Source organism: Rousettus aegyptiacus, unplaced genomic scaffold, assembly GCF_014176215.1.
Source record: "Rousettus aegyptiacus isolate mRouAeg1 unplaced genomic scaffold, mRouAeg1.p scaffold_m13_p_4, whole genome shotgun sequence".
NCBI classification, from domain to species: Eukaryota; Metazoa; Chordata; class Mammalia; order Chiroptera; family Pteropodidae; genus Rousettus; species Rousettus aegyptiacus.
Genome location: NW_023416307.1, coordinates 116,043,639 through 116,067,685, shown reverse-complemented (window position 1 = coordinate 116,067,685; position 24,047 = coordinate 116,043,639). Strand labels below are relative to the sequence as shown.

The 24,047-nt window shown below is 49.9% G+C and overlaps 1 protein-coding gene across 6 annotated transcripts in view; it reads left to right on the top strand.

Annotated features, from left to right (window-relative positions):
* The window catches only part of NISCH (nischarin), a 30,824-nt gene that overhangs the window by 4,705 nt on the left and 2,072 nt on the right, over positions 1–24,047 (top strand). The window contains exons 2-20 of one of the 6 annotated variants that reach the window (XM_016121875.2): positions 2,297–2,374; positions 3,356–3,425; positions 4,975–5,023; positions 5,480–5,643; positions 6,030–6,125; positions 7,527–7,622; positions 8,873–9,025; positions 9,680–9,748; positions 10,267–10,452; positions 10,641–10,769; positions 11,934–12,047; positions 12,371–12,482; positions 16,626–16,750; positions 17,140–17,241; positions 17,879–17,928; positions 18,762–20,141; positions 22,144–22,588; positions 23,028–23,184; positions 23,688–23,816. In XM_016121875.2, coding sequence (XP_015977361.2) covers positions 3,396–3,425; positions 4,975–5,023; positions 5,480–5,643; positions 6,030–6,125; positions 7,527–7,622; positions 8,873–9,025; positions 9,680–9,748; positions 10,267–10,452; positions 10,641–10,769; positions 11,934–12,047; positions 12,371–12,482; positions 16,626–16,750; positions 17,140–17,241; positions 17,879–17,928; positions 18,762–20,141; positions 22,144–22,588; positions 23,028–23,184; positions 23,688–23,816 — 3,586 coding nt within the window. In that variant the 5' untranslated portion in view covers positions 2,297–2,374; positions 3,356–3,395. Of the gene's footprint in view, positions 1–2,296; positions 2,375–3,355; positions 3,426–4,974; positions 5,024–5,479; positions 5,644–6,029; positions 6,126–7,526; positions 7,623–8,872; positions 9,026–9,679; positions 9,749–10,266; positions 10,453–10,640; positions 10,770–11,933; positions 12,048–12,370; positions 12,483–13,051; positions 16,296–16,625; positions 16,751–17,139; positions 17,242–17,878; positions 17,929–18,761; positions 20,142–22,143; positions 22,589–23,027; positions 23,185–23,687; positions 23,817–24,047 lie in introns of those variants that run through there. The other 5 variants (XM_016121876.2, XM_016121873.2, XM_016121872.2 and 2 more) reach the window with 5 other exon arrangements.

Here is a 24,047-nt window from a genome sequence, read left to right as displayed (position 1 = left end):
CTCTCATGAGGCTGACATTGGACAGGGTGGACCCAGGGAACCCTATTTAGCAGTGATGTGGATTTTTTAAAAATTGAGACGTCATTCATATACCATAAAATTCATTGTTTTAAAGTATACAATTCCTAGGTTTTTAGTATATTCACCAAGCTGTGCATTTGTCACCACTACTTATATTCTGTTACCAGAACATTCATCACCCCAGAAAGGAACCGCACACCCATTCGCAATCATTTCCCATCCTCTTTTGCCCCTAGCAATCACTAATCTTTCTGTTTCCATACTTTCATATAAATGGAATCAAACAGTATATGTCCTTTTGTGACTGGCTTCTTTGACTTAGCATAATGTTTTCAAGGTCTCTTCATATTGTAGCATAAGTCAGTACTTCTGTCCTTTCATGGACTGAATCATGTTTAGATATACCATCTTTTGTTTATCTGTTCATCTGTTGATGGACATTTGGATTGTTTTCTCTTTGGAGCTATTATGAATAATGCTGCCATGAGCATTCATATAGAAGTTTTGTGTGGACATATGTTTTCATTTCTGTTGAGTGTATAGTAGTGGAATTACTGGGTCATATGGTAACTGTTTAACTTTTTGATGAGCTGCTGAATTTTTTTTCTTAGCAGTGGTACCGTTTTCCATTCCCACTACCAATGTATACATTATTGCCCCACATCTTTACTAATACTTTTTTCTGTTCATTTTTTTGATAGCCATTCTAGTGGCTATGAAGTGATATCTCATTGTGGTTTTGATTTACATTTCCCTAATGAATAGTGATGTTGAGCCTCTTCGTGTGCTTATTGTCATTTGCGTATCTTTGGAGGAATGTATTAAAATTCTTTGCACTTGAAAAAATTAGGTTACTTGTATTTTTTTGTTGAGTTATAGTTTTTTATATATTTCCGATGGTAGATCCATATCAGAAATGTAATGTGCAAATATTTTCTCCCATTGTAGAGATTTTCCTTTTCTTGATAGTTCCTTGTGAAACACAAAAGTTTTAGATTTTGAGGAAGTTCATGTTATCTATTTTTTTCTCCTTTGGTCACTTATGTTTTGGTGTCGTGTCTTGCCTAATCCAGGGTCACAAAGATTTACAACTACGTTTTTTTCTAAGAATTTCATAGTTCTAGCTCTTATGGTTAGGTCGATCCATTTTGAGTTGTATATGATGTGAGGTAGGGGTCCAGCTTCATTCTTTTGCAATGTGGATTTTAATGGCAAGGAAAGATAGCACTGGTTCTTTCCCAGCCAACTCTGAGATGGGATATCTGGGGACCGGTGCAGCCCCGGGTTGCAATGAGAGGGCACTGGGCCTGTTACTGTACTGTCTCTCTTCAGATAGCCATGTCTCCATATTCCTGGACCCTCAGCAACAGACTTCATCCCAGAACCCCAGAGTAGAGGTTTTCAAATTCACTGAAATGGACTCCCAGGGAGAATTCCAGCACCTCAGTTTGTGGTAGGCTATCTAACTATGGATGTGGGAGGCAGGCAGAGCTGAGTTTATCTCTCAGTCCTGCTGCTTCCCGTCAGTTTATTCCAAGTCAGGCATCTAACCTCTCTGTGTCCCAGTTCCTCTTTTGTGAGCTGGAGGGTGATCACCCCAGCCCTTGAAGAATGTAGGAGATGGTGCCATGAAAGTAAAGGGCCAGGAAGAGTGATGGCCCATGGTGAGGTGCCCCAGGTGCCAGCCAGCACCGGCTACCTTCAGTTCTCTTCAAAGGTGGTATTTATGTGATTTTCTTATTTTAAAGCCAGTTGGCTAGAACAAAGACCCTTTTTAAAATTTGAAATCAGAAGCCATGATGAAACTGTTACCATCTTCACATCAGCCTGGGCATCTGCATCTGTCATTTGTTTTAGTTGCAAAGTACTTAGGTTGTAAAATGGTAACAGATTTCTTTGCAATTTATAGTCTTGGATCTCTCTTCAGTTAAAGTTGAGGCTTGAATCCCTCAGTGGGGAATTTTTACTTAAAGTCAACTGGCGCGTAGTATACTTGACTCCTGCTACAATTCCTCATCACATAAATAAAAGACAAGGATGCGAACCACACAGTGATGTGTAACTGGGTCCCTCGTTAATGCCCCACTGACAAGCACTCTCTGCTCAAGTACGTACAGCAGCAACATCAAGCTGGGGCCTGGGCTCATATGTTGAGTGCAAGCATGCGTATTGCGGGGTGCACTTGGTTGTGGGGCTCTGTGTGCACAGACATGCTCAGTTAAAATGATAGTTGCAGAGCTACAGCCCAGCTAATCTATAGCATGTTTGCATGCAGCTCAGCACTGCCGAATGCTGCATACCAACATGTGATCCTGTCAGGCAACTGATCAATTGGTCTGTAATACATTTGGGGGTGAGTGTTATATCTTTTAAGCATAGCTAATAACATTTTTAATAGAAATTTTTATTGCGATATAAAGAAAATACATTAAAAAAATACATTTCAGTTCAGGCACATGTGGCACCCCAAAGCACTTCGAGTCCCTTTACCTTTAGCACATTTAGGTGGGGTGTGGGGGGAGTCACCTGTCCCCATAGGTGACCTTTTGGCAGTATCTGCAGCAGCTTAGGCCTCCCGTCTCCTGGCCAGGGTGAGACCTGACTATACACCTGTGTTGTGCATGTAGAGCCACATTATAACTGGAATACTCACTGAGGAGGCAAAGTGTTGCTCTGAGACCAGTGCTCTGTATTTGAGGGCTTAAGGCATTTCTTTGTTCTTCTCTGATTAAGTCTCCCAAGGTGAAGATAGCCTGGGAAACTAAATCGATAGTGTTGCAGCAGCCTGCACTTCTGTGCCCCAGAAAGCAGGGAGAGAAATTGTTACATAGTTCGCTTTTTACATTGCTCAAAAGTGAAAATGTGCCCTCTGCTTAGCATGAATTCTTGGTCCTCACTGTCTCTCACGTGGCTGTTGCCAGAAATTGCAGCCCTGTCACCTTAACAGGACTGGCGTTGGCACTAGCCACCTGAAGAAATGTAACTCTGAGGGTGGGAGTTGTTAGGTACTGATGGTGGGCAGGGAGTCCTTTTCCCAGGGAAGTCCTCCTAGAACCCTCAAGGTGAATGACGGGGTGGAGGAGCCAGGAGCTGCTCAGGCCTGTGTCTAGGCTCTCCAGGTGATTCCAACTGCAGGGAGGGTGGGGAAGTACAGCTTTGGAGACAGGGCTTGCTTCTCAAAACTTGGTAGGGAAATGAGTCTTTGGATCATTCTAAGCTCTTCCTAATCTTCAGTTCTTCACAGCAGCCAAGTAAAAAACGTAATTGAGTTTAAGTTGTTGCAAGAGACTGAAGTTGAACTCCAGTGTTAACTGATAGCCTCTCTTCTCTCTAGCTGGAGCACTCTCCTGCTTGGAGCCTGATCGGTCCCTTTGATGGCCATTTTACATTCTACCCTGCATCTTGTGAGACTCTGAGCCCCTTAATACTGGGGCTGTGTTTGCTCATTTTTTTCCTCTTTGGCTTTTTGTCAGTTTGTGGGGCGGCGGGAGTGGGGAGCTGGGAGTTTATTCTCACATTATGTTTAAAAATTTCAAGCAGATTCAAAAGATAAACACATTTTTAAAAGATATCATAAAGTACTAAAAGAAAAAAGAAGAATATTTGTATAATCTTAGGGTGGGGGAAGAGGCCCCAGAAGTCACAAAAGAAAAGAATCACAGATGAAACAACATAAAAATGAAAAACCTGCTCTGTGTCAGGAAAACCTCCACGAACAAAGATAAAAGGCATACACAGACAGGGAGAAGATATTCGCAGCAAATAAACAACCTTTAAAATGTCCATTATGTATAAAAGATAAGAAAGAGATAAACCAAAGAGAAAAACAGGAAAAGGACACCCTGTCTCCTGCAACCTGGTGCCTTTCAAGTCCCATAAACATGTGAATGGCTTGTATTGGTGGCAGTGATGTTCCTGTGAGTTATGAAGGCAGTTGTGCAGCCTCCATCTGGACCTGTTTACAAAAAGTCCTTTTGGCTGCCATCTGTCAACTGGTTAAAATTCTTACCTGTGGGATGTCGGGCTGAGGGCCTGGGGGCCCTGCCAACCCTACAATTACACCACTAAAGAGTTAATGCAATTGGTTATATACAGAGAGGCTTCAAGGCCAGATGCTTGGATGTGTGGCTTTGCTAGTTTCTAGCCATGTAGAATTGGAGAGTTACAGCACCTCTCACCTCAGTTTGATCATCTGTGAAACAGGGTTCACAATAATGTCTTCCATGTGTAGGGTGTTGGAGACTGACCACCGCATAGCAAGTACTCAGGCCATTGCCCAGCATAAATTAAGACCCAAGCATAATAGCTGTTAATATGACTGAAGGCTTGTCCTTGTCATGGCTTCATCACATTCTAAAAGGAAATCCTTTCCCGCTTTTTCATGACACTGGGGCCAAGTGGTAGTGTTGCAAGTTCTATTGCAAGGTTCGGAGGGATGAACACAGGAAGAGAGTAAGTGCTCACTCTTTCCTAAGATATCTTTGAATATGAAGTAGAAATGGTCACTATCAGGGAGGATTGGCTCTGGGAAGTATTTTATCCCATAAGGGTCATGAGAGCCCTTTTCCAGAAGAAATAGGACTTCCTCTCACCATGCCCTCTCCTAGGGTCTCCCAGGGCCAGTTGTGGGAGCTGCTGGCTTCCTGACCAGCATTCAATTGTCATAGCCAAGCCTTCTGGGCCTCAGGCTCTCAACCAGTGCCCTTGTGAGCTTGAAGTTGTAGCATTAGTCTGGTTTCTACTTTTGAGAAGACATTTCAAATGTCCCTATGACTGAGAATATTTAGTTTCTCTCTCTAAGCAGCTTGATTCATTATAGGTTTACTCTCCCCTACTTTGTTAACTTTGTGGTAAGCTTGCACTGCAACAGCAGAGCAGGTAGATAGGGAGTGTGCAAGTCCGGTGACTAGGGACAAGTGGGCATCCTAATCGTGGGTTTTGTTTTCTCCGCAGGAGATAAATGGCATCACTGCAGCACTGGCTGAGGAGCTCTTTGAAAAAGGTACGTGGCTGTGGGTCCTCAAAATACTGAGTACAACTTGCCCAGCACTGTTAGGGGTCTGGGGCCCTACACTGTGCTAGCATCTTTGGCCCCACCTAACTCAAGATGTCTGCATCTTGGAGGTTGCAGCGTAGGTCTATTGCCCACAGTATTGCCTTACATCAGCTTTATCCTGGCTCAATACCTCAGATTTTGGCTTCTCAGCTACACATTCCCCTGGCCTTTCCCTCCTTTGTAGTCATGTGTCCTGGGTGTGCCCTGTGCCCACCGCAAGCTCAGCAGGGCACTATCTACTCCATGCTCAGGACTGTGGCTTTGTCCTGATGCAGTGTGGTGCACATAATGGATACTTGCCAGGTACTTGTTAACAGTTAGCCAAGTGGGAAGACGCCCTGGCTGCTTGATGGGGACAGGGCTGGGGCTGGATGCTTACTCTGCAGGGAATGGCTTTTGCAGGTGAACAGCTTCTGGTGGCCGGTGAGGTCTTTGCCATCAGGCCTCTACAGCTCTATGCTGTCACCGAGCAGCTGCAGCAGGGAAAGCCCACATGTGCCAGCGGGGATGCCAAGACTGACCTTGGACACATCCTGGACTTCACGTGTCGCCTTAAGTACCTTAAGGTAAAGCTGCATCAGCTCAGTTGTGGGTGTGGTGGGCATACAGCCAGTGTAGGACTTAACAGCTCACTGGTTGGAAGTTCATGTGAAGGAGGCTGTATGGGCCATCCAGGGAAGGAAGGCCACCTTTTGGGTTCTAGGCACTGTGCTGCTGGCTGTGAGCTCCAGGGGGCAGTCGTGATCCAGTGTCCCTTGCTTTAAACCTTGGCTTTAGTCTGCTTTGTTGACTGTAGAAGTGTTGAGCAGGATGCCTGCCCACTCTGCCTCACATAGCCAAGCCAGGCAGAGCTTCAATTTGAGTGTGACAGTTGCTGTAGCCCTGCCCTGTGCACATGGATGGGTAGCGATTGTGGTAGCATCCTTAATTCAAGCTGCATCTTTGGTTGCAGGTTTCTGGCACAGAAGGACCTTTTGGGACCAGCAACATTCAGGAGCATCTCCTGCCTTTTGATCTGTCAATATTTAAGTCACTTCATCAGGTGGAGGTAAGGCCCAGGGCCCCTGAAGTACAGATAGAGCTGAGCCCTGCATATGTATCATCTTGCTTGTGACTATGTGTGACTAGGGAGTGTTTTTGATGTTGGGTGTCTGGACTTAATTGTAAGGCACTGTTACTTTCATGTTTTCAGTATGTAGCAGATTCCATCTAGGTAAGTAAGGCCAACCTGAAAGCAGAGAAATAGGGACTTCTGCTGTTCTTTGCTGGTCTGAATATCTCCGCCCCTGGCATGGGCAGCATTTGGACAGGATGGAGCACCAGTCCCCAGCTCCTTTTGGGCTTCCTCATTCAGGCTGAAGTGCTGAAATGTCATTCTAAGAGTCAGACAGAGCCAGTTCCAAATCTGTTTCCCAAGGCTGGTCAGCAACGAGCTTTGAGGGTTCCTTGCCCTCTGGCATGCCCACACCTAGCAGGAAATACTTTGCATTGCTTACTACTGAACTCCTGGATTTGTGATGCCAATTTTGTTTCCATTTTTAAAATGAAAAGGGACTCGGTAACAAATAATAAAAAATATATTAAAGGATCTATTTCTCGAGCATGACTTTCATGTTCAGCCCTGTGCCCCATGTCTGACGTATACTCCTTGATGGGCTCATCCTAACAGCCCTGTGAAATGGGCACTTCCATTTTACAATTGAGGGAACAGGCTTAGGGAGTTAAGAAGGTCCGGCTAGGACCAAAGGATTAATGAAGGGAAAGCTGGAATCTCGGTTTAGCTGAGCCTAACTCCAGAGCCCCTGCCACCCATTGGACTATTCTGCCTGCGACATTCTGTGTTCATCTCAGAGACCTGGAGGACTGCTTTCCTTGGTGGGAACTTGTGGAGTGTTCTTCAACCAATGTAGGCTGAGTGAAGACTAGGAAGTTGGTGGAGTGCCCAGCCCAGCCCAGCCCTGCCTCGCCCTGGCTCAGAAGGCTAAGGTTCTGCCACTGGGGTCTATGGGTCTGGCAGTCAGGCAGGTGGCTCAAGGGAACGTCCTTTGGCTGCAGTACCTTCCTCTTACTTAGCACAGCCGAGACTGGGAAGTGGGCGAGGTGAGCAGGAGGGCCCATCATGCTCACTGTGCTGCAGAGGCCCCTTGCTCTCAGCTCTGGTCCCTGGCCCACACTTTCTGTCCACTGGCCAAGCCCCAAACAACCCTTACAGAGAAAATGGAGTTTGTGGTTTATTGTGGGTCTTACCAGATAACTTCAAAGACTGTTTACTCAGCACTAAAAATTGCAGAAAAGAGAGACTTAATGATTTGAGTTATCTCCTGCTTCTAAGGATTTGGGTTCACTGGTGGTTGCGGTCCTTTTGTGTGTGGGTAACAAACATCCACCTCCCGGGATTTCTGATGGAGCAATGGTGCAATTACTGAAACATGGCTATTTCTTGTTCCAGATAAGTCACTGTGATGCCAAGCACATTCGGGGGCTGGTTGCGTCAAAGCCCACCTTAGCCACAATGAGTGTCCGCTTCTCAGCAACCTTGATGAAGGTGAGTGCCACCTGTTTCTCCTTTGGGACCTGTCTACAGGGTAAGGTCTTGTACTTTGGTCCTCCCCACTAAGGGTAGGTGTGAACACTGCCACTGTCTGTCAGAAACCAGGAGCTGGATGGACCTTCCCCTGCACCTGAGCAGCCACATGCTCACTTGGGATTTCCCAGCACTTAGCGGACACTTTAGTCCCCATCTTCATCAAAAATCATATTGTTAAGCAAGATATTTTAAGGAACTGAGTACCTCCACTCCCCCTACTCCTCAAAAAAAATCACTGGTTTTGGAGGAGCAAATTGTTAAGCAGTAGCAAGTAGCAGGACATTTATTAGATTGATGTAAATGTTTCTCTAAGCTTAAAAAGCTCTGGCTTAGCACTTGTTTTTTTGTTTGTGTCTTGTTTTTAGTGGGCTTGAAGGAGACAGGTAAGTTGGGGATATGTTAGACCCTGTTATTTGTATGTGAGCATCAGAAATACTTGAATTGAGAATTTAAGATGTTCCTATTTACCTTTTTATGGATTGCATCTTAGTAATGTTAAAATTCTTCTCCAGAAAAGGCACAGTGGCTACTTTTATGACCTAGACTGTAATCAAGATTTGAGTTTGGTAGAATTTGAGGTTTACTGGCTAAAAGAAGGAGGCTTGTGTCAAGAGCAAGGGTGTCAGACAACCTTGCCCCTCTCGGAGGCACTCCCTGCTTCCCGGCTCACAGGGCCCAAAATCATTCATTGAGAGAGGAGAGGTCTTATGGGCGTGAAAAGTCAAAATGAGGAGGCCTCCTTCCCTCCCTTTTAATGATGTCCCTGCATTCCATGCTGCTACCCTTTTCTCAGCATTGTTGGGTTCGAGCCCTGTGATGTAACAGTTAAAGGGGCCTGCTGCCCACAATGGGGACCACAGTGTCACCTTGAAAAGCAGAGTTGCCTGGAAACACCATGAATTCTGACCTTTAGTCTCTGAGATTTAAGCCAGAAAAGGCATCACTACATAGCAAAAGGCTCTTGTGGGCTTGAAAAGCATTTGCTCCTGAAGCAGGGCTAGAATATATTCCAAGGAGCTGTTATGTTGCTAAGCTTTTCAGTTATTTCACAATCATTTAAAGACATATGAACCAAAGCCCAATTTTAATGCAAGTTCACTTCCACATGCTAAATATGCTCAAGCCCTTCCTGAAATTGTGCAATGATTGCGATCCCAGTGAATGTTGCGTGAGGGCCCAAGTGTAGCTCAACAGATGTTCTTATACAGGAAGTCCTCGTTCCTGAAGCCTCAGAATTTGATGAGTGGGAGCCAGAAGGCACAGCCCTAGAAGGCCCTGTGACTGCAATCATCCCCACTTGGCAAGCTCTGACCACTCTAGACCTGAGCCACAACAGCATCTCTGAGATCGACGAGTCTGTGGTATGCTCTCAGAAGCAGGCACCAGGGTCCTCTCTGGCCTGACTGAACCCTGAGATTGGGTATTTAACTTGGCTTTTTCTGGGAGACTGCAGAAAACCAGTGTTCTGTGCATTGCCTATAATTTTTAAATTCAAAATGGGACTATTTCAAATAAGTGAGATTGAATTTAGAACCAAATGAGCATATTAATCACATGTATATTTGAAGTAAAAATACGGTGAGTGATGAAATTTACTCCCAAGGAGTGGAGTGCAAAAATCATTCCTCAGCTTCCAGATGTGCCCATGTAAGAGTGATATCCAGGTGGCATTTGGAAAATAGGAATGATTCCTGTATTTTTGCTTTTCAGTGGGAAGGGTTGGAGAAGGATGGACAGACATTTTTCTCTGGAGCCTTGCCATTTGTCAGTTCATAAGCTGAGTGCTCTATAAAAATGGAGATATGCTTATCACTGGAGTCCCTGTGTGTTCCTATGGATATACTGCTGAGTGGGCACTGGGAGGAGTCACGTCAGTGGCCCTGCAGAGACAACCATCCCAGTCATCCATGGTTGGAGGAGTCTCAGGGTGTCTGTCTGCCATGTACAGGGGTCATACAGGGTCTAGTCTCCTAGAGTGACATTGGTTGGGTGTTGTCCTTTTTTTTTCCCACAAGAAACTGATTCCAAAGATTGAGTTTCTGGACCTGAGTCACAATGGAGTGCTAGTAGTGGACAACCTGCAGGTAATTAATGTCTTTGGAGACCATTGCCACATGTGGGTTTCTTAGACGGTCCCTGAGAGTTCAGAAGGCTGGTGCCACCTTGAGAGTTTGACCAAACCTGAAGTTTTCTGTCACAGGCACTCGAAAGGTGTCTGGGTGCACCAGAGGTTCGTAGGGCCAGGGGCTGCTGCTTTCCCTATAGAGTTTCAGTAATGCACTTAGCAATTGTTGCTGTGGTTCCCCAGAATTAGAAAAAAATGAATAAGTACAAGTAGAGCAAGATGACCATGATCCACCTCCATCATGATGATGTGTAACCTCATTTTCAGAGCCCACGCCTACCCTCTAGGCCGTGCTGCCTCTGCGGAGGGTGCCAATGGGCTGTGGTATGTGCAGGGGGGAGGAGGGGTTCCCTTCCAAATAACAGCCTGCAGAACTGGTCATTTTAGGTTGGACGGCCCATCATACCTTTAGTGTTAGTTCCCTTTCTTTGGAGCCTTGACCTGAACCAGTTAACCCTTTTCTCAATGCTGCCACAGCACCTGTACAACCTTGTGCACTTGGATCTGTCCTACAACAAGCTCTCCTCCTTGGAGGGGGTTCACACCAAACTGGGAAACATCAAGACTCTGAACCTGGCAGGCAACCTCCTAAAGAGTCTGAGTGGTCTGCACAAGCTCTACTCCTTGGTCAACCTGGATCTCAGCAATAACAGAATCGAGCAGGTGAGCTGCGTCCCAAGAGGATCTCAGAGTTCTGGGATGGCAGGGCCTCGGTATTTATCACTTTAAAGAAGAATGGTGAAGGTTTTTTTTTCTTCTTCTTCTTCATCTAAAAGAGGCCATCAAATGTGTTGTCATGTTGCCAAAGTGTTAAAAGAAGGGATGAAGGGAGTGAAATTTGTGCTTTGCAGATGGAGGAGATCAGGAGCATAGGCAGCCTCCCATGTCTGGAGCACGTGGTTCTGCTGAACAACCCTCTGAGCATCATCCCTGACTACCGAACTAAAGTACTGGCTCAATTCGGAGAGAGGGCCTCTGAGGTAGGCCGCTTGAGTTGGTGGTGGGGTGGGAATTAGCTCCATCTAAGAAACAGTCTGGACAGAGTCTACATTTTCACAGGCAGAGCCAAGGGTAGTGTCCCTACCCTGAAGAGCCTTTCAGTTCCGGGAAGTCTGCCTCCTCAGGAAAAAGCTCCCTCACCCCTTCTACAACCCCTCCTGTCAGTGGCCATGGACCACCATAGTTCCCCAGCAGGCTTCCCTCATGATACTTCTGTCAGAGCTTCATGCCAAGAGGGTTCCCCATAAGCCAACAGGCACAGACTGAGTGTGGAGGGACTTTCTTCAGCTTCTTAAATAGTAACATTGATTATTGTAGACAAGGGTCAGAAATAAGATATTTGAAATAATCATGGACAACTTCTGGCCATGAAGTCTGGCTATAAACCCAAATGTGCCTACCTTTACCAGTGTAACCCATCCTGGTATCTACTGCCTGCTAAGTGTATCTGGTCACCTGCCACCATGCCAACCAAACAGGTCCTTCACCACTTTCAGCTGTCTCCTCAGCCTCAAGCAGACCTTTCCCCGACTCTCCCAAATCTCAGACCAGAAGATACCTAGAAATCTGCATTCTTCCCTCACCCTGCCGTCCCCCCAACCCAAGCCCACCATCTCTTTTTGGCCCCAAGTGCCCCTTCCTCCACAGTCACCAAGATAATGTTCACAAGATGACATCTTTCCTCTCTGGCTCCAGGCCCTTGGGACCTTCCTTCATTTGACTGCACTGCTTGTCCCACTGCCCGCCAGCCCACAACTCCTGCATTTGTAGATAGAGGTGCCTGCTTCCCATGCCTTTGCCCTCCCAGTTCCCCAGCCCAGAAGGCCTTCCCCTTGCTCTTTACTGATCTGAGTTCTGCTGTAATTGGGAGCTTTGTTCAAGTCACGGCCTTACCCCAATCTCAGCTACCCAAGAGGCTTCCTCAGTTGACCTTGTACTCCTCCCTCACCAGAGACAAACTAGGCAGTTTGAGATCTCCCCAGGCCACCTAAGGAGCTCCCAGGTCACTTTATGGGTGGTAAGGAACTCACCTCCCAGTGGGCTAAGCCTCACAGGGCCTGACCCACACTTTGACAGAGCTCCCACCTTGTATTCTTACCATGCTTGTCAGCCCCTAGGCTGATAGCCATTTCTGGACTCTACAGGTCTGTCTGGACAACACAATGACCACAGAGAAGGAGCTGGACACTGTGGAAGTGCTAAAAGCAATTCAGAAAGCCAAGGAGGTCAAGTCCAAACTGAGCAATCCTGAGAAGAAGGTGGGTCTTTGTTTGGGAGATGAGAGCAATGTCACTCAGTGGAACTAGGTTGTGGAAGTACTAGGGACCATTGAGTGAGTCCTGGCTGCATGGCCTTGGGCAAGTCACACCTCTGTTCTCATCTGTGAGATGGGAGTGGTGATAGTACCTGCTACATGGGGTTACTAAGGTTAGGGGTTACTGAGGGTTAGGTGAGACTGACTTCTCCATCACCAGTGTTTATGAGAACCATTCGAGTTTCTCCTCCTCATCCCTGGCTTTTAGAGTTCTGTTCTTCCTGAGCCTTCTTTTCTCTCTCGGGCTGACTCAAGCACTCCTCCTAGGTCAGTGAGGATTGCCGGCTCTCAGCTGCTCCCTGTGTCAGACCCAGCAGCTCCCCTCCCACCGTGGCTCCCAGCTCCACCTCTCTGCCCCAGCCTATCCTCTCCAACCAAGGTAATCATGTATGTAGCTTTCTGCCTAGCAGAGCCAAACAGGCTGGGCTCCCTGGCTGGGCTGGAGTTGGGGGGAGATGTTGGCACCTGCTCCTCGCAGGGTTCAGTCACAGGGAGGGTGCAGTGCTGTCTGCAGGCCAGCTCCCCTCAGAGTGGCACATGGTAGGGGTGCCTGGCCTGATTTCAGCTGTTGTTGCTTAGTGAGGACCTCTCCCCCACTGCTCTGATACCCACACCCATTTCCTCTAGGATACCACAGGGTGTCTAATGGGGCCCTGAGGCTGCTCTTTGAACAGGCTCTGGGCTGCTGGCTCATAAGGACCCTGCTCCCCTGCAGGCAGTGTGGGCGAATTGGCTCCTTGTTAATGGGAAGCCAGGCCTTGACACTTTCCTGAGCTGGCCACCCTGATCCCTGTGTGGGAAGCTTTCTGTTATTGTTGCTTCATCTCTGTGGCTCAGCCCTAAACATTATGGGGCCCAGACAGGCTGTCCATGAACCCATGGAAGACCAGTCCCTTTCACCTGCCCACTGTCTTAGCGTTTTCAAAGGGTTTTCACCTCTGAACCCAGGCATCCTCGGAGATGAGTGAGTGAAGCAGGTCCCATGAGAGTGTCTGCTGGCCTGGCCCCCACGGAAGAGGGGAGGGTGTGCCATCCCGAGTGGAGCCGAGGCTCGGGACACACAGGAAGGAACGCCGCCCGCCCACCCGGGCTCCTGGAGACGCAGAACTTGGTGTGAGGTCTTGGGAAAACAGTTTGACCTTATGTTTCAAGAGCCAGAAAAACGTTTGCACCCCTTGACCTGGTAACCCCACTGGTGGGGATTTTATCTTGGTGGGATAAGATAAGGGAAGGGGAGACGAAATGCTCACTGAAGCATAATTTATGCTATCAAAGCGGGGAATACGACAAACGTCAGAGGATGAGAGGGAGATTAAGCTGTGGTGCAAGATACACTGCAGCCATCGCATCAGAGAGGGGAAGACTGGGTAGGACAAAGAGAGAAGTGCCAGGGTAAATTAGAAAGCCTGCTTCAGGGCAGTGCACCAAGGTCACAGCTGTGCAATGTGGGAGAGTGCTCTTGAGAAGGGATGGCGATGTTAGCTGCCAGAGTGGTTGTCAATTTGATTTTGTAACACCCTTGACTGAGAAATTTTGGTTTTATTTTTATATATAAAAGGGGTGGGGGGGCATATATCACTGCAAAGATGCCTCCCTGACCTCATCTCCTGCCTCAGGGTCAGAGCCCTCTTCAGGCCTCACACCCATGCTGCCCAATCACAGCACTGCAGGAACTGCTCGACTCTGGTTCTAGGGACAGGGAGCTGCTGTGACTGGTCCTCGAGGCCAGGGATCAGCCGGTGCTCAGTCAGCCTTTGTGCAATTGACGAATGAGTGTGTGACTGAGTGAGCAAGTGGAGAACAAGCTGGTAAAGAGCGGACCTCCAGTGGGGTGAGTGAGGCATCTGCCTCTAGGGCTGCAGCTGCAAGCAGTGCCCCCCTCCGCCCTCCACTTTGCTGGTGAAGCCTCCGTACCAGCCAGGCCCAGGCCTCAGCCTCCCTTCCTCACTGACCCCTCTCCTGGAGACACACCACCGAGTGACTCACTATAGTCTGTTTCCCCCTTTCCCAGATGCTGGACATTTAGACTTTATCTCCAGATTTGCACCACTTATAAATAAAACTGCAGTGGATGTCTTTGTGTGCACACCTCTTTCCTTTTTGTGAGAAACAAAGGTCGGGCCCCCATCTGAGCACTCTCCTGATGTTCCCTTTCTCATCCTCTGTGTGGCCCTTTCTGACCACTTATTCGTATAAACCGTAGTCCAGGAAGGAAGCAGAGAGACTATCCCAGTCCTCATTTCCTCAGCTCCAAAAAGGACTGGAGTTGGTGAGTAGTGGCAAGAAAATGTTGCTTTTTTTTCTCACTAAAGGGAGGAGTCTACAGCCGTTTGCGTTCAGCCATGTACTGCTTTATCTTGCCTGAATGGGTAAAGATTTCTCTCGTGTGGGAGGAGCTTTGCTCCCAGCCTGATTCCCTTGAAGTGAACATACTTGTGAATAAACTGGGCACTCAGGGGCCTGCCTGAAAGGATGCTATCCATTAAACACTAGGCCCCTCGTCATCTCAGAAGCTGTTAGCCAGCGCTTGTTAGAGCCATGGAGGATTGTGACCAATAGGGGCTGACTTATGAAGTGCTAGGGTTGGTTCTTTAGGCAGGGCGCGGAGATGAGAGGAAGCCATAGAGAAGTTGTTAGGAGGAGGCACCTAGGGATCAGTCAGCTGAGTTTGCATCCCAACTTCTTTGGCCATGTTCCCTCAAGCAATTTGTAGCCTCTCTGAAGCTATTTTCTTAACCTGAATGTATACAGCCTACTTCATCAATTCTAAGATGCACACTGTTCCACCTTGTGACTTCTCTGAAATTGAGATGCATCTTTCAGTCAGTGGTGTCTCATAGTTGCTGTCAGCCAACTGATATTCGTGATGGAGTCGTGTGAAAACCTTCCTGGGACACCTGCTAAGACCAAGATGGCACCACATCTACGCATCTTAGATTCGATGAACTGTGGTAAATAAGAGGCATGTATGAGCTAACACTGGGCAAGCACTCCCATGTCCTTATTGGTGGGGAGGGGGCTTCAAGATGACCGTGCCCCTGAGGAACTTGGGGAGATAAGCTGTATACCCAAAGGAGAACAGCATGATATGGGAGTGTTTTGTAGAGGGAGAGGTATTTCTAGAGGAGAGGGGGATTTGCAGTGGAGATGATGTGGGAGGGGAACTTCAAGGGATAGGGAGAGGAACTGAGACTGTGACAGAGGAGGGAGCTTGTGAGTTCCAGGAGAGAAGGGTGCGCTTCACGCATGTGTGCTTGCAGTTCTTCCTACCTGTGCAGAGCACCTGCTGCTGCTCTTGGTGGGGGAGTCTGGGCTTGGGCCGTTGACCTGCCTACCCCATTGGCAGAAGACCTGGCCTACCTGAGTTGTCCTGTCTCCGGGCAGTAGCTGAGCTGGACAAGAGTCTGTGACTGCTAGGATTCTTTCACTGAACTGTGGTGACTGATGGTCAAGCCAGGCTGTGGAGGCAAGCCTTGAGCTCCTGCGAAACAAGGGATTGATCCCCAGTGTTCATCTCATCCAACCGGCTACACTTAGGAAAATGTTTAAAAAGGCTTTATCGTATCTCCACCAGTCTAGGAAATGTCTGGAGTATGGTAATGAGCCCAGACGTGCTATAATAAAACAGCCTCAGCAGTGTTTAAAAACACCGTGTGTTTCTCAGGAGCGTGAATCAGCATGTTACCTAGGGGAGGATCAGTGGGTATATCCTGTGGGAAGCAGGCCATAGGTGTTGGGCATGGGCTGCCCTTGTGGTCCTGTGCCTTTGTGTGTCTTGAAGCTATGCAGAGGTGTCAGATTGGGAGATTGGGCTTCGTTTAGTCATTTTGCTGGGCAGAGGCTCTAGGAGTGAATACGTTTAAGGCTCTTGATGGACATATTGCCAAACTGCTCTCCTGCCAGGCTGGCCAGCTCGCACCCCAGTGCCCGCTTCTACCCAGTCAGGCCGAGTCTGGGCCGCACAGTCTGACCTTAGCAAAAGTGAGAGACGTAACTGGTGTCTTGTTCCAACTTGCCCTTCTATGATTACTTGTGAGGGTGAGCAATTGTTTAATGTTATATCCATTGGCCATTTTTTTGTGGAAGCTCTGTTCATTCTTTGCAGTCTTATAATGGGATTTCCAACTTTCTTCCCCTATTTTTGTCATCTGTAATAGCCTTTTATAGATTAAAGATAAAAATGTCAAATATTGTAAGTACTTCTTTCTCATTTCATTTGATTTTGATTTATCTTAGTAGGTTTCTTTTTTTTACTTTAGTTTTTATGTAGTTACAGTTCAGTTTCTTCCTCTGGATTTAGGTTCAGAAAGTCTCTCTACCCTGAGATTAGACAACCAGTCATTTGTTCTTTCTTTAGGTTACTTTAAGATTTCAGTTTTAACATTATTCTGTAGTCCATGTGGCTGGATTTTGGGTTCTGACTAGCCCTCGGCCATGCCGGTATTCCAAAGGCCCAGCCCCACTTGTTGAATGGCTGCTCTCCTGCCCCGCTGTCCCACCCGCCTGCCCCTGGTCTCTCCAGGAATCATGTTTGTGCAAGAGGAGGCCCTGGCCAGCAGCCTCTCGTCCACTGACAGTCTTAATCCTGAGGACCAGCCCATTGCCCGGGGATGTTCTGATTCCTTGGAGTCCATCCATGCCAGACAGGTAATGCCTGCCTTTGCATCCTGCTTCTGGGGATTGGTTACCTCTGTGCCAATGCTTGTCTGAGGCTGTCTGGAATTAGAAGGTACCCTGACTAGAGCAAATGCTGCCAGTGCTTGGTATACTCTCCGCTTTGTGGTTAAGGGTCTGTGTTCAGCCACCCTCTCCCTCCTCTTTCCTCCCTCTGCCTATGGGAACAGGCAGTTCTCTCTCACTGGGCCCTGGGGGAACAAAGCCAGATGACCTTTAGCCCATGTGAGTGGACTCCCCTGGGGAAAGCATTTCGGGGGCAGGGTGGCTTGTTTGGGTTCCAGACCCATCAGGAAGAGTTTCTCCCCTGCTGCCTGGCACCCCTGGGCCATTCTGCCCATTCCTGCATGTCACCTTGGTAGTTTGGGACACAGTATGACTCTGGCACCTTCTCTGTGGCTGCTGCTGAGGGTTCCGGAGCTTCTTCATGTGTCCTGGGAAGAGAGGAGGAAGGCAAGTGTGGGGTGAGTGGCTCATTTGCTGTGTGCGTGGGGAGTGTGCTTGGTACCTGGGCCTCCCTCCAGCCCCATCTCTGTTCCATAACACAGGGTCATAGTTGCGTGACCCTGGGGGCAGTGTGCAGAGTTCTCATTCTGTCTCAGCACTCCATGCACTCCTTTCACCCTCCCTGGCGTCACACAGTAGGAAGGAAGCTTCCGAACCTTAGGCGTTCCCCGTTGCCCAGAAATCATTGGAAGGGCCATGCCAGGTGCTATGCAGCCTCTGTTCATTGTGTCCTTTACTGGCCAGTTACCAAGTTGTTAGACTGCCCATGTGGACCCTCTGAGGTGGCATAGGGAGCACTCAGGTGCCAGACCCAGGGGCACAAACTGAGCTGTAGAGTGGCAAGGGGCTCTGGCCCAGGGATTTAGGCTGGGAGTAGACAGATGGAAATCAGTGCTACTGTGCACTGATGGGATAATTTTGGGGGTCTCTCTGCCACCAGGAATCCACCCCAGAGGAGAGAGTGGGATGGTGAGAAACTTCCTACAGGGCAGTGAAGGAGGACAAGTAAGGTACCTGGCTCAAGGTCCAGTACCTGCTAGATGCCAGGGAATGAATATAGCAGATTGGGGCTGACGACATTTCCTTCTCTGATAGGGACCTTCCGATGATTTAAGGGACGTATCTGGAGCTGTTGGCAGCACAAGGTAAAGAAGGGGGTAAGAAGGCATTCTGGGGCCTTCTGCATGTACTCAGCTGTGGGCTAGTGGTAACCAGTTAGATTTTGTTAAAAATCTGTTCACAGAATTTCTCCAGACTATTTCTTTTAAAATAAATAAACACACATGAGATGGGCTCTGGTCTGCTTCTAAATTCTAATTCCTAAACTTTGCGTGACCCATGTTAGCCTACACTAGGGATCAGAACAAGGCTGGTTTGGTCTACAGCCTATGAGCTAAGAATGATTATTCATTCTTAAAGAGCTGCTTTAAACAAAAAAAGATGTGGGTGGGGCCTGAAGTATTTGCTCCCTGACCCTTTGTGGAGGAGGTTTCCCAGCCCTGTTGTACTCATATTTTTTCATAAGGGCAGTGGTGGCCAAGAGAAGCTTGAATTTAAATGTGAAGGTCCTAAGAGCCCCCCTGCCATGGGGTGCCTCCAAAGGAAACTATTGTCAACAAGTTAATGAGTTAATGCCCTTGAGCACTGATTGCTTTTGGGGCTCAAGGCCAGCATCTGAATGACTGCAAAGTCTTTATGATGCTTTTGTTGGGGGATCCTGCATGATATGAGAAGGACTCTGCTGGACACTTGTCATTAGAGCCCTGGGCATGTGGACTCTGAAGAAATTGCCAGCTCTAACCTTTTAGAACCTTGGCTCGCTACCAGGGCACTTGTCCTAGGAATAGAGTCGGCTATTTAGGAGTCTTGGGAGACCCATGAGTTCAGGTTCCATGGAACCAGTGTGCAGCAGCAGGCCCTAGACTTGGGAGGTGGGATGTCCCAGACCAGCATGTCATTGAAATGGCTTCTCTCATAGCACGGAGCATGCAGAGCCAGAGGTCCAGGTGGTGCCTGGCTCCGGCCAGATCATCTTCCTACCCTTCACCTGCATTGGCTACACAGCCACCAACCAGGACTTCATCCAGCGCCTCAGCACACTCATCCGGCAGGCCATCGAGCGGCAGCTGCCAGCCTGGATTGAGGCTGCCAATCAGCGGGAAGAGGGCCAAGGCGAGCAGGGTGAGGATGACGAGGAGGAGGAGGATGTTGCTGAGAACCGCTACTTTGAAATGGGGCCCCCAGACCTAGAGGAAGAAGAGGGAGGCCGGAGAGAGGAGGAAGAGGAGGAGGGTGAGGAGGAGCGCCTGGCCCTGGAGTGGGCCCTGGGTGCAGACGAGGACTTCCTGCTGGAGCACATTCGCATCCTCAAAGTGCTGTGGTGCTTCCTGATCCATGTGCAGGGTAGCATCCGCCAGTTTGCTGCCTGCCTCGTGCTCACTGACTTCGGCATCGCTGTTTTCGAGATCCCGCACCAGGAGTCAAGGGGCAGCAGCCAACACATCCTCTCATCCCTGCGCTTCGTCTTCTGCTTCCCACATGGCGACCTCACTGAGTTCGGCTTCCTCATGCCAGAGCTGTGTCTGGTGCTCAAGGTGCGGCACAGCGAGAACACACTTTTCATCATCTCAGATGCCGCCAACCTGCATGAGTTCCATGCCGACCTGCGCTCATGCTTTGCCCCGCAGCACATGGCCATGCTGTGCAGCCCCGTGCTCTATGGCAGCCACACCAGCCTGCAGGAGTTCCTCCGCCAGCTGCTCACCTTCTACAAGGTGGCAGGTGGCTGCCAGGAGCGCAGCCAGGGCTGCTTCCCTGTCTACCTGGTCTACAGCGACAAGCGGATGGTGCAGACAGCAGCCGGGGACTACTCGGGCAACATCGAGTGGGCCAGCTGCACGCTCTGCTCAGCCGTGCGGCGCTCCTGCTGTGCACCCTCCGAGGCCGTCAAGTCCGCCACTATCCCCTATTGGCTGCTACTCACACCCCAGCACCTCAACGTCATCAAGGCTGACTTCAACCCCATGCCCAACCGTGGCACCCACAACTGTCGCAACCGCAACAGCTTCAAGCTTAGTCGCGTACCACTCTCCACTGTGCTGCTGGACCCCACACGCAGCTGCACCCAGCCTCGTGGCGCCTTTGCCGATGGCCATGTGCTGGAGCTGCTTGTGGGCTACCGCTTTGTCACCGCCATCTTTGTGCTGCCCCATGAGAAGTTTCACTTCCTGCGCATCTACAACCAGCTGCGGGCCTCTCTGCAGGACTTGAAGACTGTAGTTATCGCCAAGACCCCTGTGACTGGGGGCCAGTCCCAGAGTCACCTTGTGGATGGCCAGCTTGCTGAGGGCAGGGCCAGGTGAGACTGAACACAGGCTTATGGAGCTGGAAGCATGGGGCTTGTTAATGTACCCAGAGAGTTCACATATCTGTATGTGAGACTACTTACCCCATTCCACATCTCTGAGTACCTGCATTGTGCAAGTGGGTCCAGGGTAAGCCTAGTTCCTCAGCTGCTCTTCAGCTCCTGACCACCCTCATCAGTGTCCTTACTCCCTTGGGCTTAGGGCTGGGCTGCTGCTTCTATCCGAGGGCTTCACAGGACAGGCTGGATCACTAGGCTCTTGCCACCAGGGCAGGCCGAAGGCGCTGCTGCCACCTTGTTTGGCCTTTTCCACTCTGCTCCGCTGGGCCCAGGCATCTCTTGTTGCCTCTTCCCGTCAAGAACTCACAGTCCAGTGGCTGGCTCTGTGGCTCGGGGTACTGTTTTAGGCACTGCCTGCCTCTGACACCCAGTTCCATGCTTTCCTCTTTTGGGAGCTACACACCCCTTCCCAGGAAGACCTGGGTGGCTGACGGGTCCTCTCTCTGCATGTAATTTGGAGAGTGCTTTCCAAAGGAACCTGTTGGCTGAGAGCAGCAAGGTGTGAGTGTGTGAGCTGGGTGGTTACCTGATGCAAAGCTTCTTTTCTTCTGGAGGAAGACTGAGGCACAAAGAAGGAAGGAGTAGCAGCCCTGCCTGTTCTTTTTCTCGTACCTCGCTCCTGCCCCCTGAACCTGGCTTTCCCTGGGCTTCCTCCCCAGGTTCCCCTGAGGGCTGACTGGGGCTAGGGGTACAGGGAGCCCACTGAGGATCATGATCATACCCATAGTTCACCTATTCCTGGGACTCAAGGGGCCTATGCCCTTGAGTGTGCCCCTGTCTCTTTTAATTGCCCCCTGGCTTCATATGTGCTGGGGCTTCCCCAACCTGGGCAAGAAATCCTTGTATTTGTCATACTACTATTCCCTGAGACCCAGTCTAGCTCACTTTCTCTTCTGTCCTCACCCCAGCACCTCATGAGACCTGTCTTCTCCCTCCAGCCCAGCCCCCCAGCTAATGTTTCCAGAGGGCTTCTAGCCTCTTCAGTGAATCAGGTGACTCTCTTATGTCCAGCTCAAGTCTCATGCCCACTATAGAGACCCCTGATACCTCTAGGTGCTAGAGAACAGCTTGTGCCCTGCATAGCTCTCTCTCCATCTCCCTACCCCTGTGCTAAGGCTTTGGGTGGTAACACCTGGTCTCCATTTCTCTGCCACCCCCGAGGCTGGCTGGAACCTGTCCACAGTGGGGACTCCCTTGCAGAAAGCAGGTACCCTGCTTCCTTCTTGCAGACGTATCTCTGCCCCAGGACAACAGGAAGACAACACACAGGCTTCTTAGGGGCATGTGGCCCAATTCAAAAACAGAGCCCTAGGGATCTCACTTGATAGCTGGACTGCCCAGTTGAGAGGACGATGTTCAAAGGACTTCCTTAGCATGGGCCACAGGCATGTAGGTGCATAGGCTGTTCTGAGCACTGTTTGACCACTGTTCACTGGGAACAGACCAGTGAAAACGTAGTATGGCCATGTGCAGTGGTGGCTGGATCAGAGGAGAGCCTGATCTACCTGAGGAGGACCCAAAGGCACACTGAGGGACAGTTTTCAAGTTTTTGGTTCCCACCTCTACATGCGCCCATGTCCCAGCCCTGGGCACATGGGTTTGTGCTCTGGACTCTGGCATTTCTAACACTTCTAATTCCTTCCCAAAATAAGTTTTTAGTTATGGGTCACATATGGCTGGCTGTCCAAGCTCCAGAGTACCAAATGGCTTATCCTGGCCCCATCTGCCCATCTTCCTCCCAAGAGAAAAGGCCTGGGCACTTTCCCTTCTGCTATTTTGTCGTCTTATAGGGAACCTGGTGATGAAATCCCTAGACTGCAGAGAGAGCTTGTGGTACATGTGTTCCCCTCACACTTTGAGGTTGCAGATGTCATATGAATCTCCATTTGGGGTCCACATGTTAATATGGTGTTTCTTGGGGGATTGGGCGATGCAGCAATGACCAGCATCCTCAGGAGGCCCTGAAAGAGGCTCCAGCCCCAGCCCTGGCCCCAGTGGAGGCACCAGTCCCGACCCCAGTGGAGGTCCCTGCTCTGGACCGGGCAGAAGCCTCAGCCCCAGAGGAGACCCTAGCAGAGACCCCAGCTCCAGCCCCAGCGGAGGCCTTGATGCCAGCTTTGGTTCCAGTGGAGACCCCAGCGGAGGCCTTGGCCCCAGAGGAGACCCCAGCTCCAGCTCCAGCTCCAGCAGCAACCTCGGCCCCAGCAGAGGCCCTGGCACAAGCTGAGGCTCCCACCCAGTACCCGAGCGAGCACCTGATCCAGTCCACCTCGGAGGAGAATCAGATCCCTTCACACTTGCCCGCCTGCCCTTCACTCCAGCACATTGCCAGCCTGCGGGGGAGAGCCATCATCGAGTTCTTCCATAGCAGCATTGCCGAGGTAGTGGCCGGGCACTGGTCTAGCTGGCTGGCATTGGAGTGGAAAAAGGCAGCATAGTTGGTCCTGGGGGCTATGGCAGAGCTTGTGTTGGGGTCAGCCTCAGGTTCTCCAACTTCTCTGTACTGACTGTTTCCCCCAGCTGCAGCTCTTCACAGTTTTGGGGGTCTGAGTAGGGAGGTCTTGGGCTGCCCTCCCCTGGTCAGTTGTCTCTCCCTGTGGCCACTGCTGTCCTTGGGCCCCAGACAGACCCTGCTGTACACCCATCTCCCACCCCTCGCTTCCTCTCTGTTTCCAAGTTGATTAATCCATTGACAAGGTACGATGACCTTCCTGCCTCTCCCTGACCAAGGCTGTGGGCATGTCACCAGGACACTAGGACTAATAGAAGGGGTGTCCTGCTGCTCTCCTGCAGGCTCAAACCCGCCCCCTTTGTGTCCAGGTGGAAAATGAAGAGCTGAGGCACCTCATGTGGTCCTCAGTGGTGTTCTACCAGACCCCGGGGCTGGAAGTGACCGCCTGCATGCTGCTTTCCACCAAGGCCGTGTACTTCGTGCTGCACGATGGCCTCCGCCGCTACTTCTCAGAGCCACTGCAGGGTAAGCACCCGGGCCTGCTGACACCTGGGAGCTTGGAGCCCATACCTCAGGAGGCAGGCTGGGCTCCGTCTCTAGAGCCAGTTGTGTGGCATCAGGCAGCAGTGATTCGTCCGCATTGGACTGAGAATCCTTTATCTGAGAAGGTAGGGGTTAAAACAACTAACTTCCTGCCTGACACTGTCATGAGGAACCTAAGACTAGGCATGAAAGCACCCAGCCAGGGCCCGGCAAGGATGTGGGAACTAGCCATGATGAATGATTGAACAGCCTCTGCCTCTTGGGGTCTCAGTGGGAGGCTCCTGTTGACTCCACAGCCAGGCGCAGCTCATACCCTAGAATGCATTGCTCGCGAGGCCTTATATGCATAGAGAGTGGTGGTGGCTCTTCTGCAGGCCTGGCCAGCCCAGGGGACCCATTCTTGCTGAATGCAGCTGTGCCCCTAGGCCCCTCATGCTCTCTTTCCACAGCTACCACCACCCTTGATCCCTTTTTCTCTATCACAGATTTCTGGCATCAGAAAAACACCGACTACAACAACAGTCCCTTTCACATCTCCCAGTGCTTTGTTTTAAAACTCAGCGACCTGCAAACAGTCAACGTTGGGCTTTTTGACCAGTATTTCCGGCTGACGGGTGAGTGACCACTGTGCTTTGTTCTATTTTAGGTGAAGGCCAGTGTTACCAGTGGGCTTCCACCTTTCATATGTGGATACATTATCACAGACAGAGTTATCTGTGTCCACAAGTCATTTCACCAGAGTGGGAGGAAGCAGCTTTAGGAACTGCTGAGAGTGCAGAACTTACCCCAGAGGGCTTGGGGCAGCACTGGGAGGGCAGGCAGAGTGGGCTCCGGGCTTAAGGGCA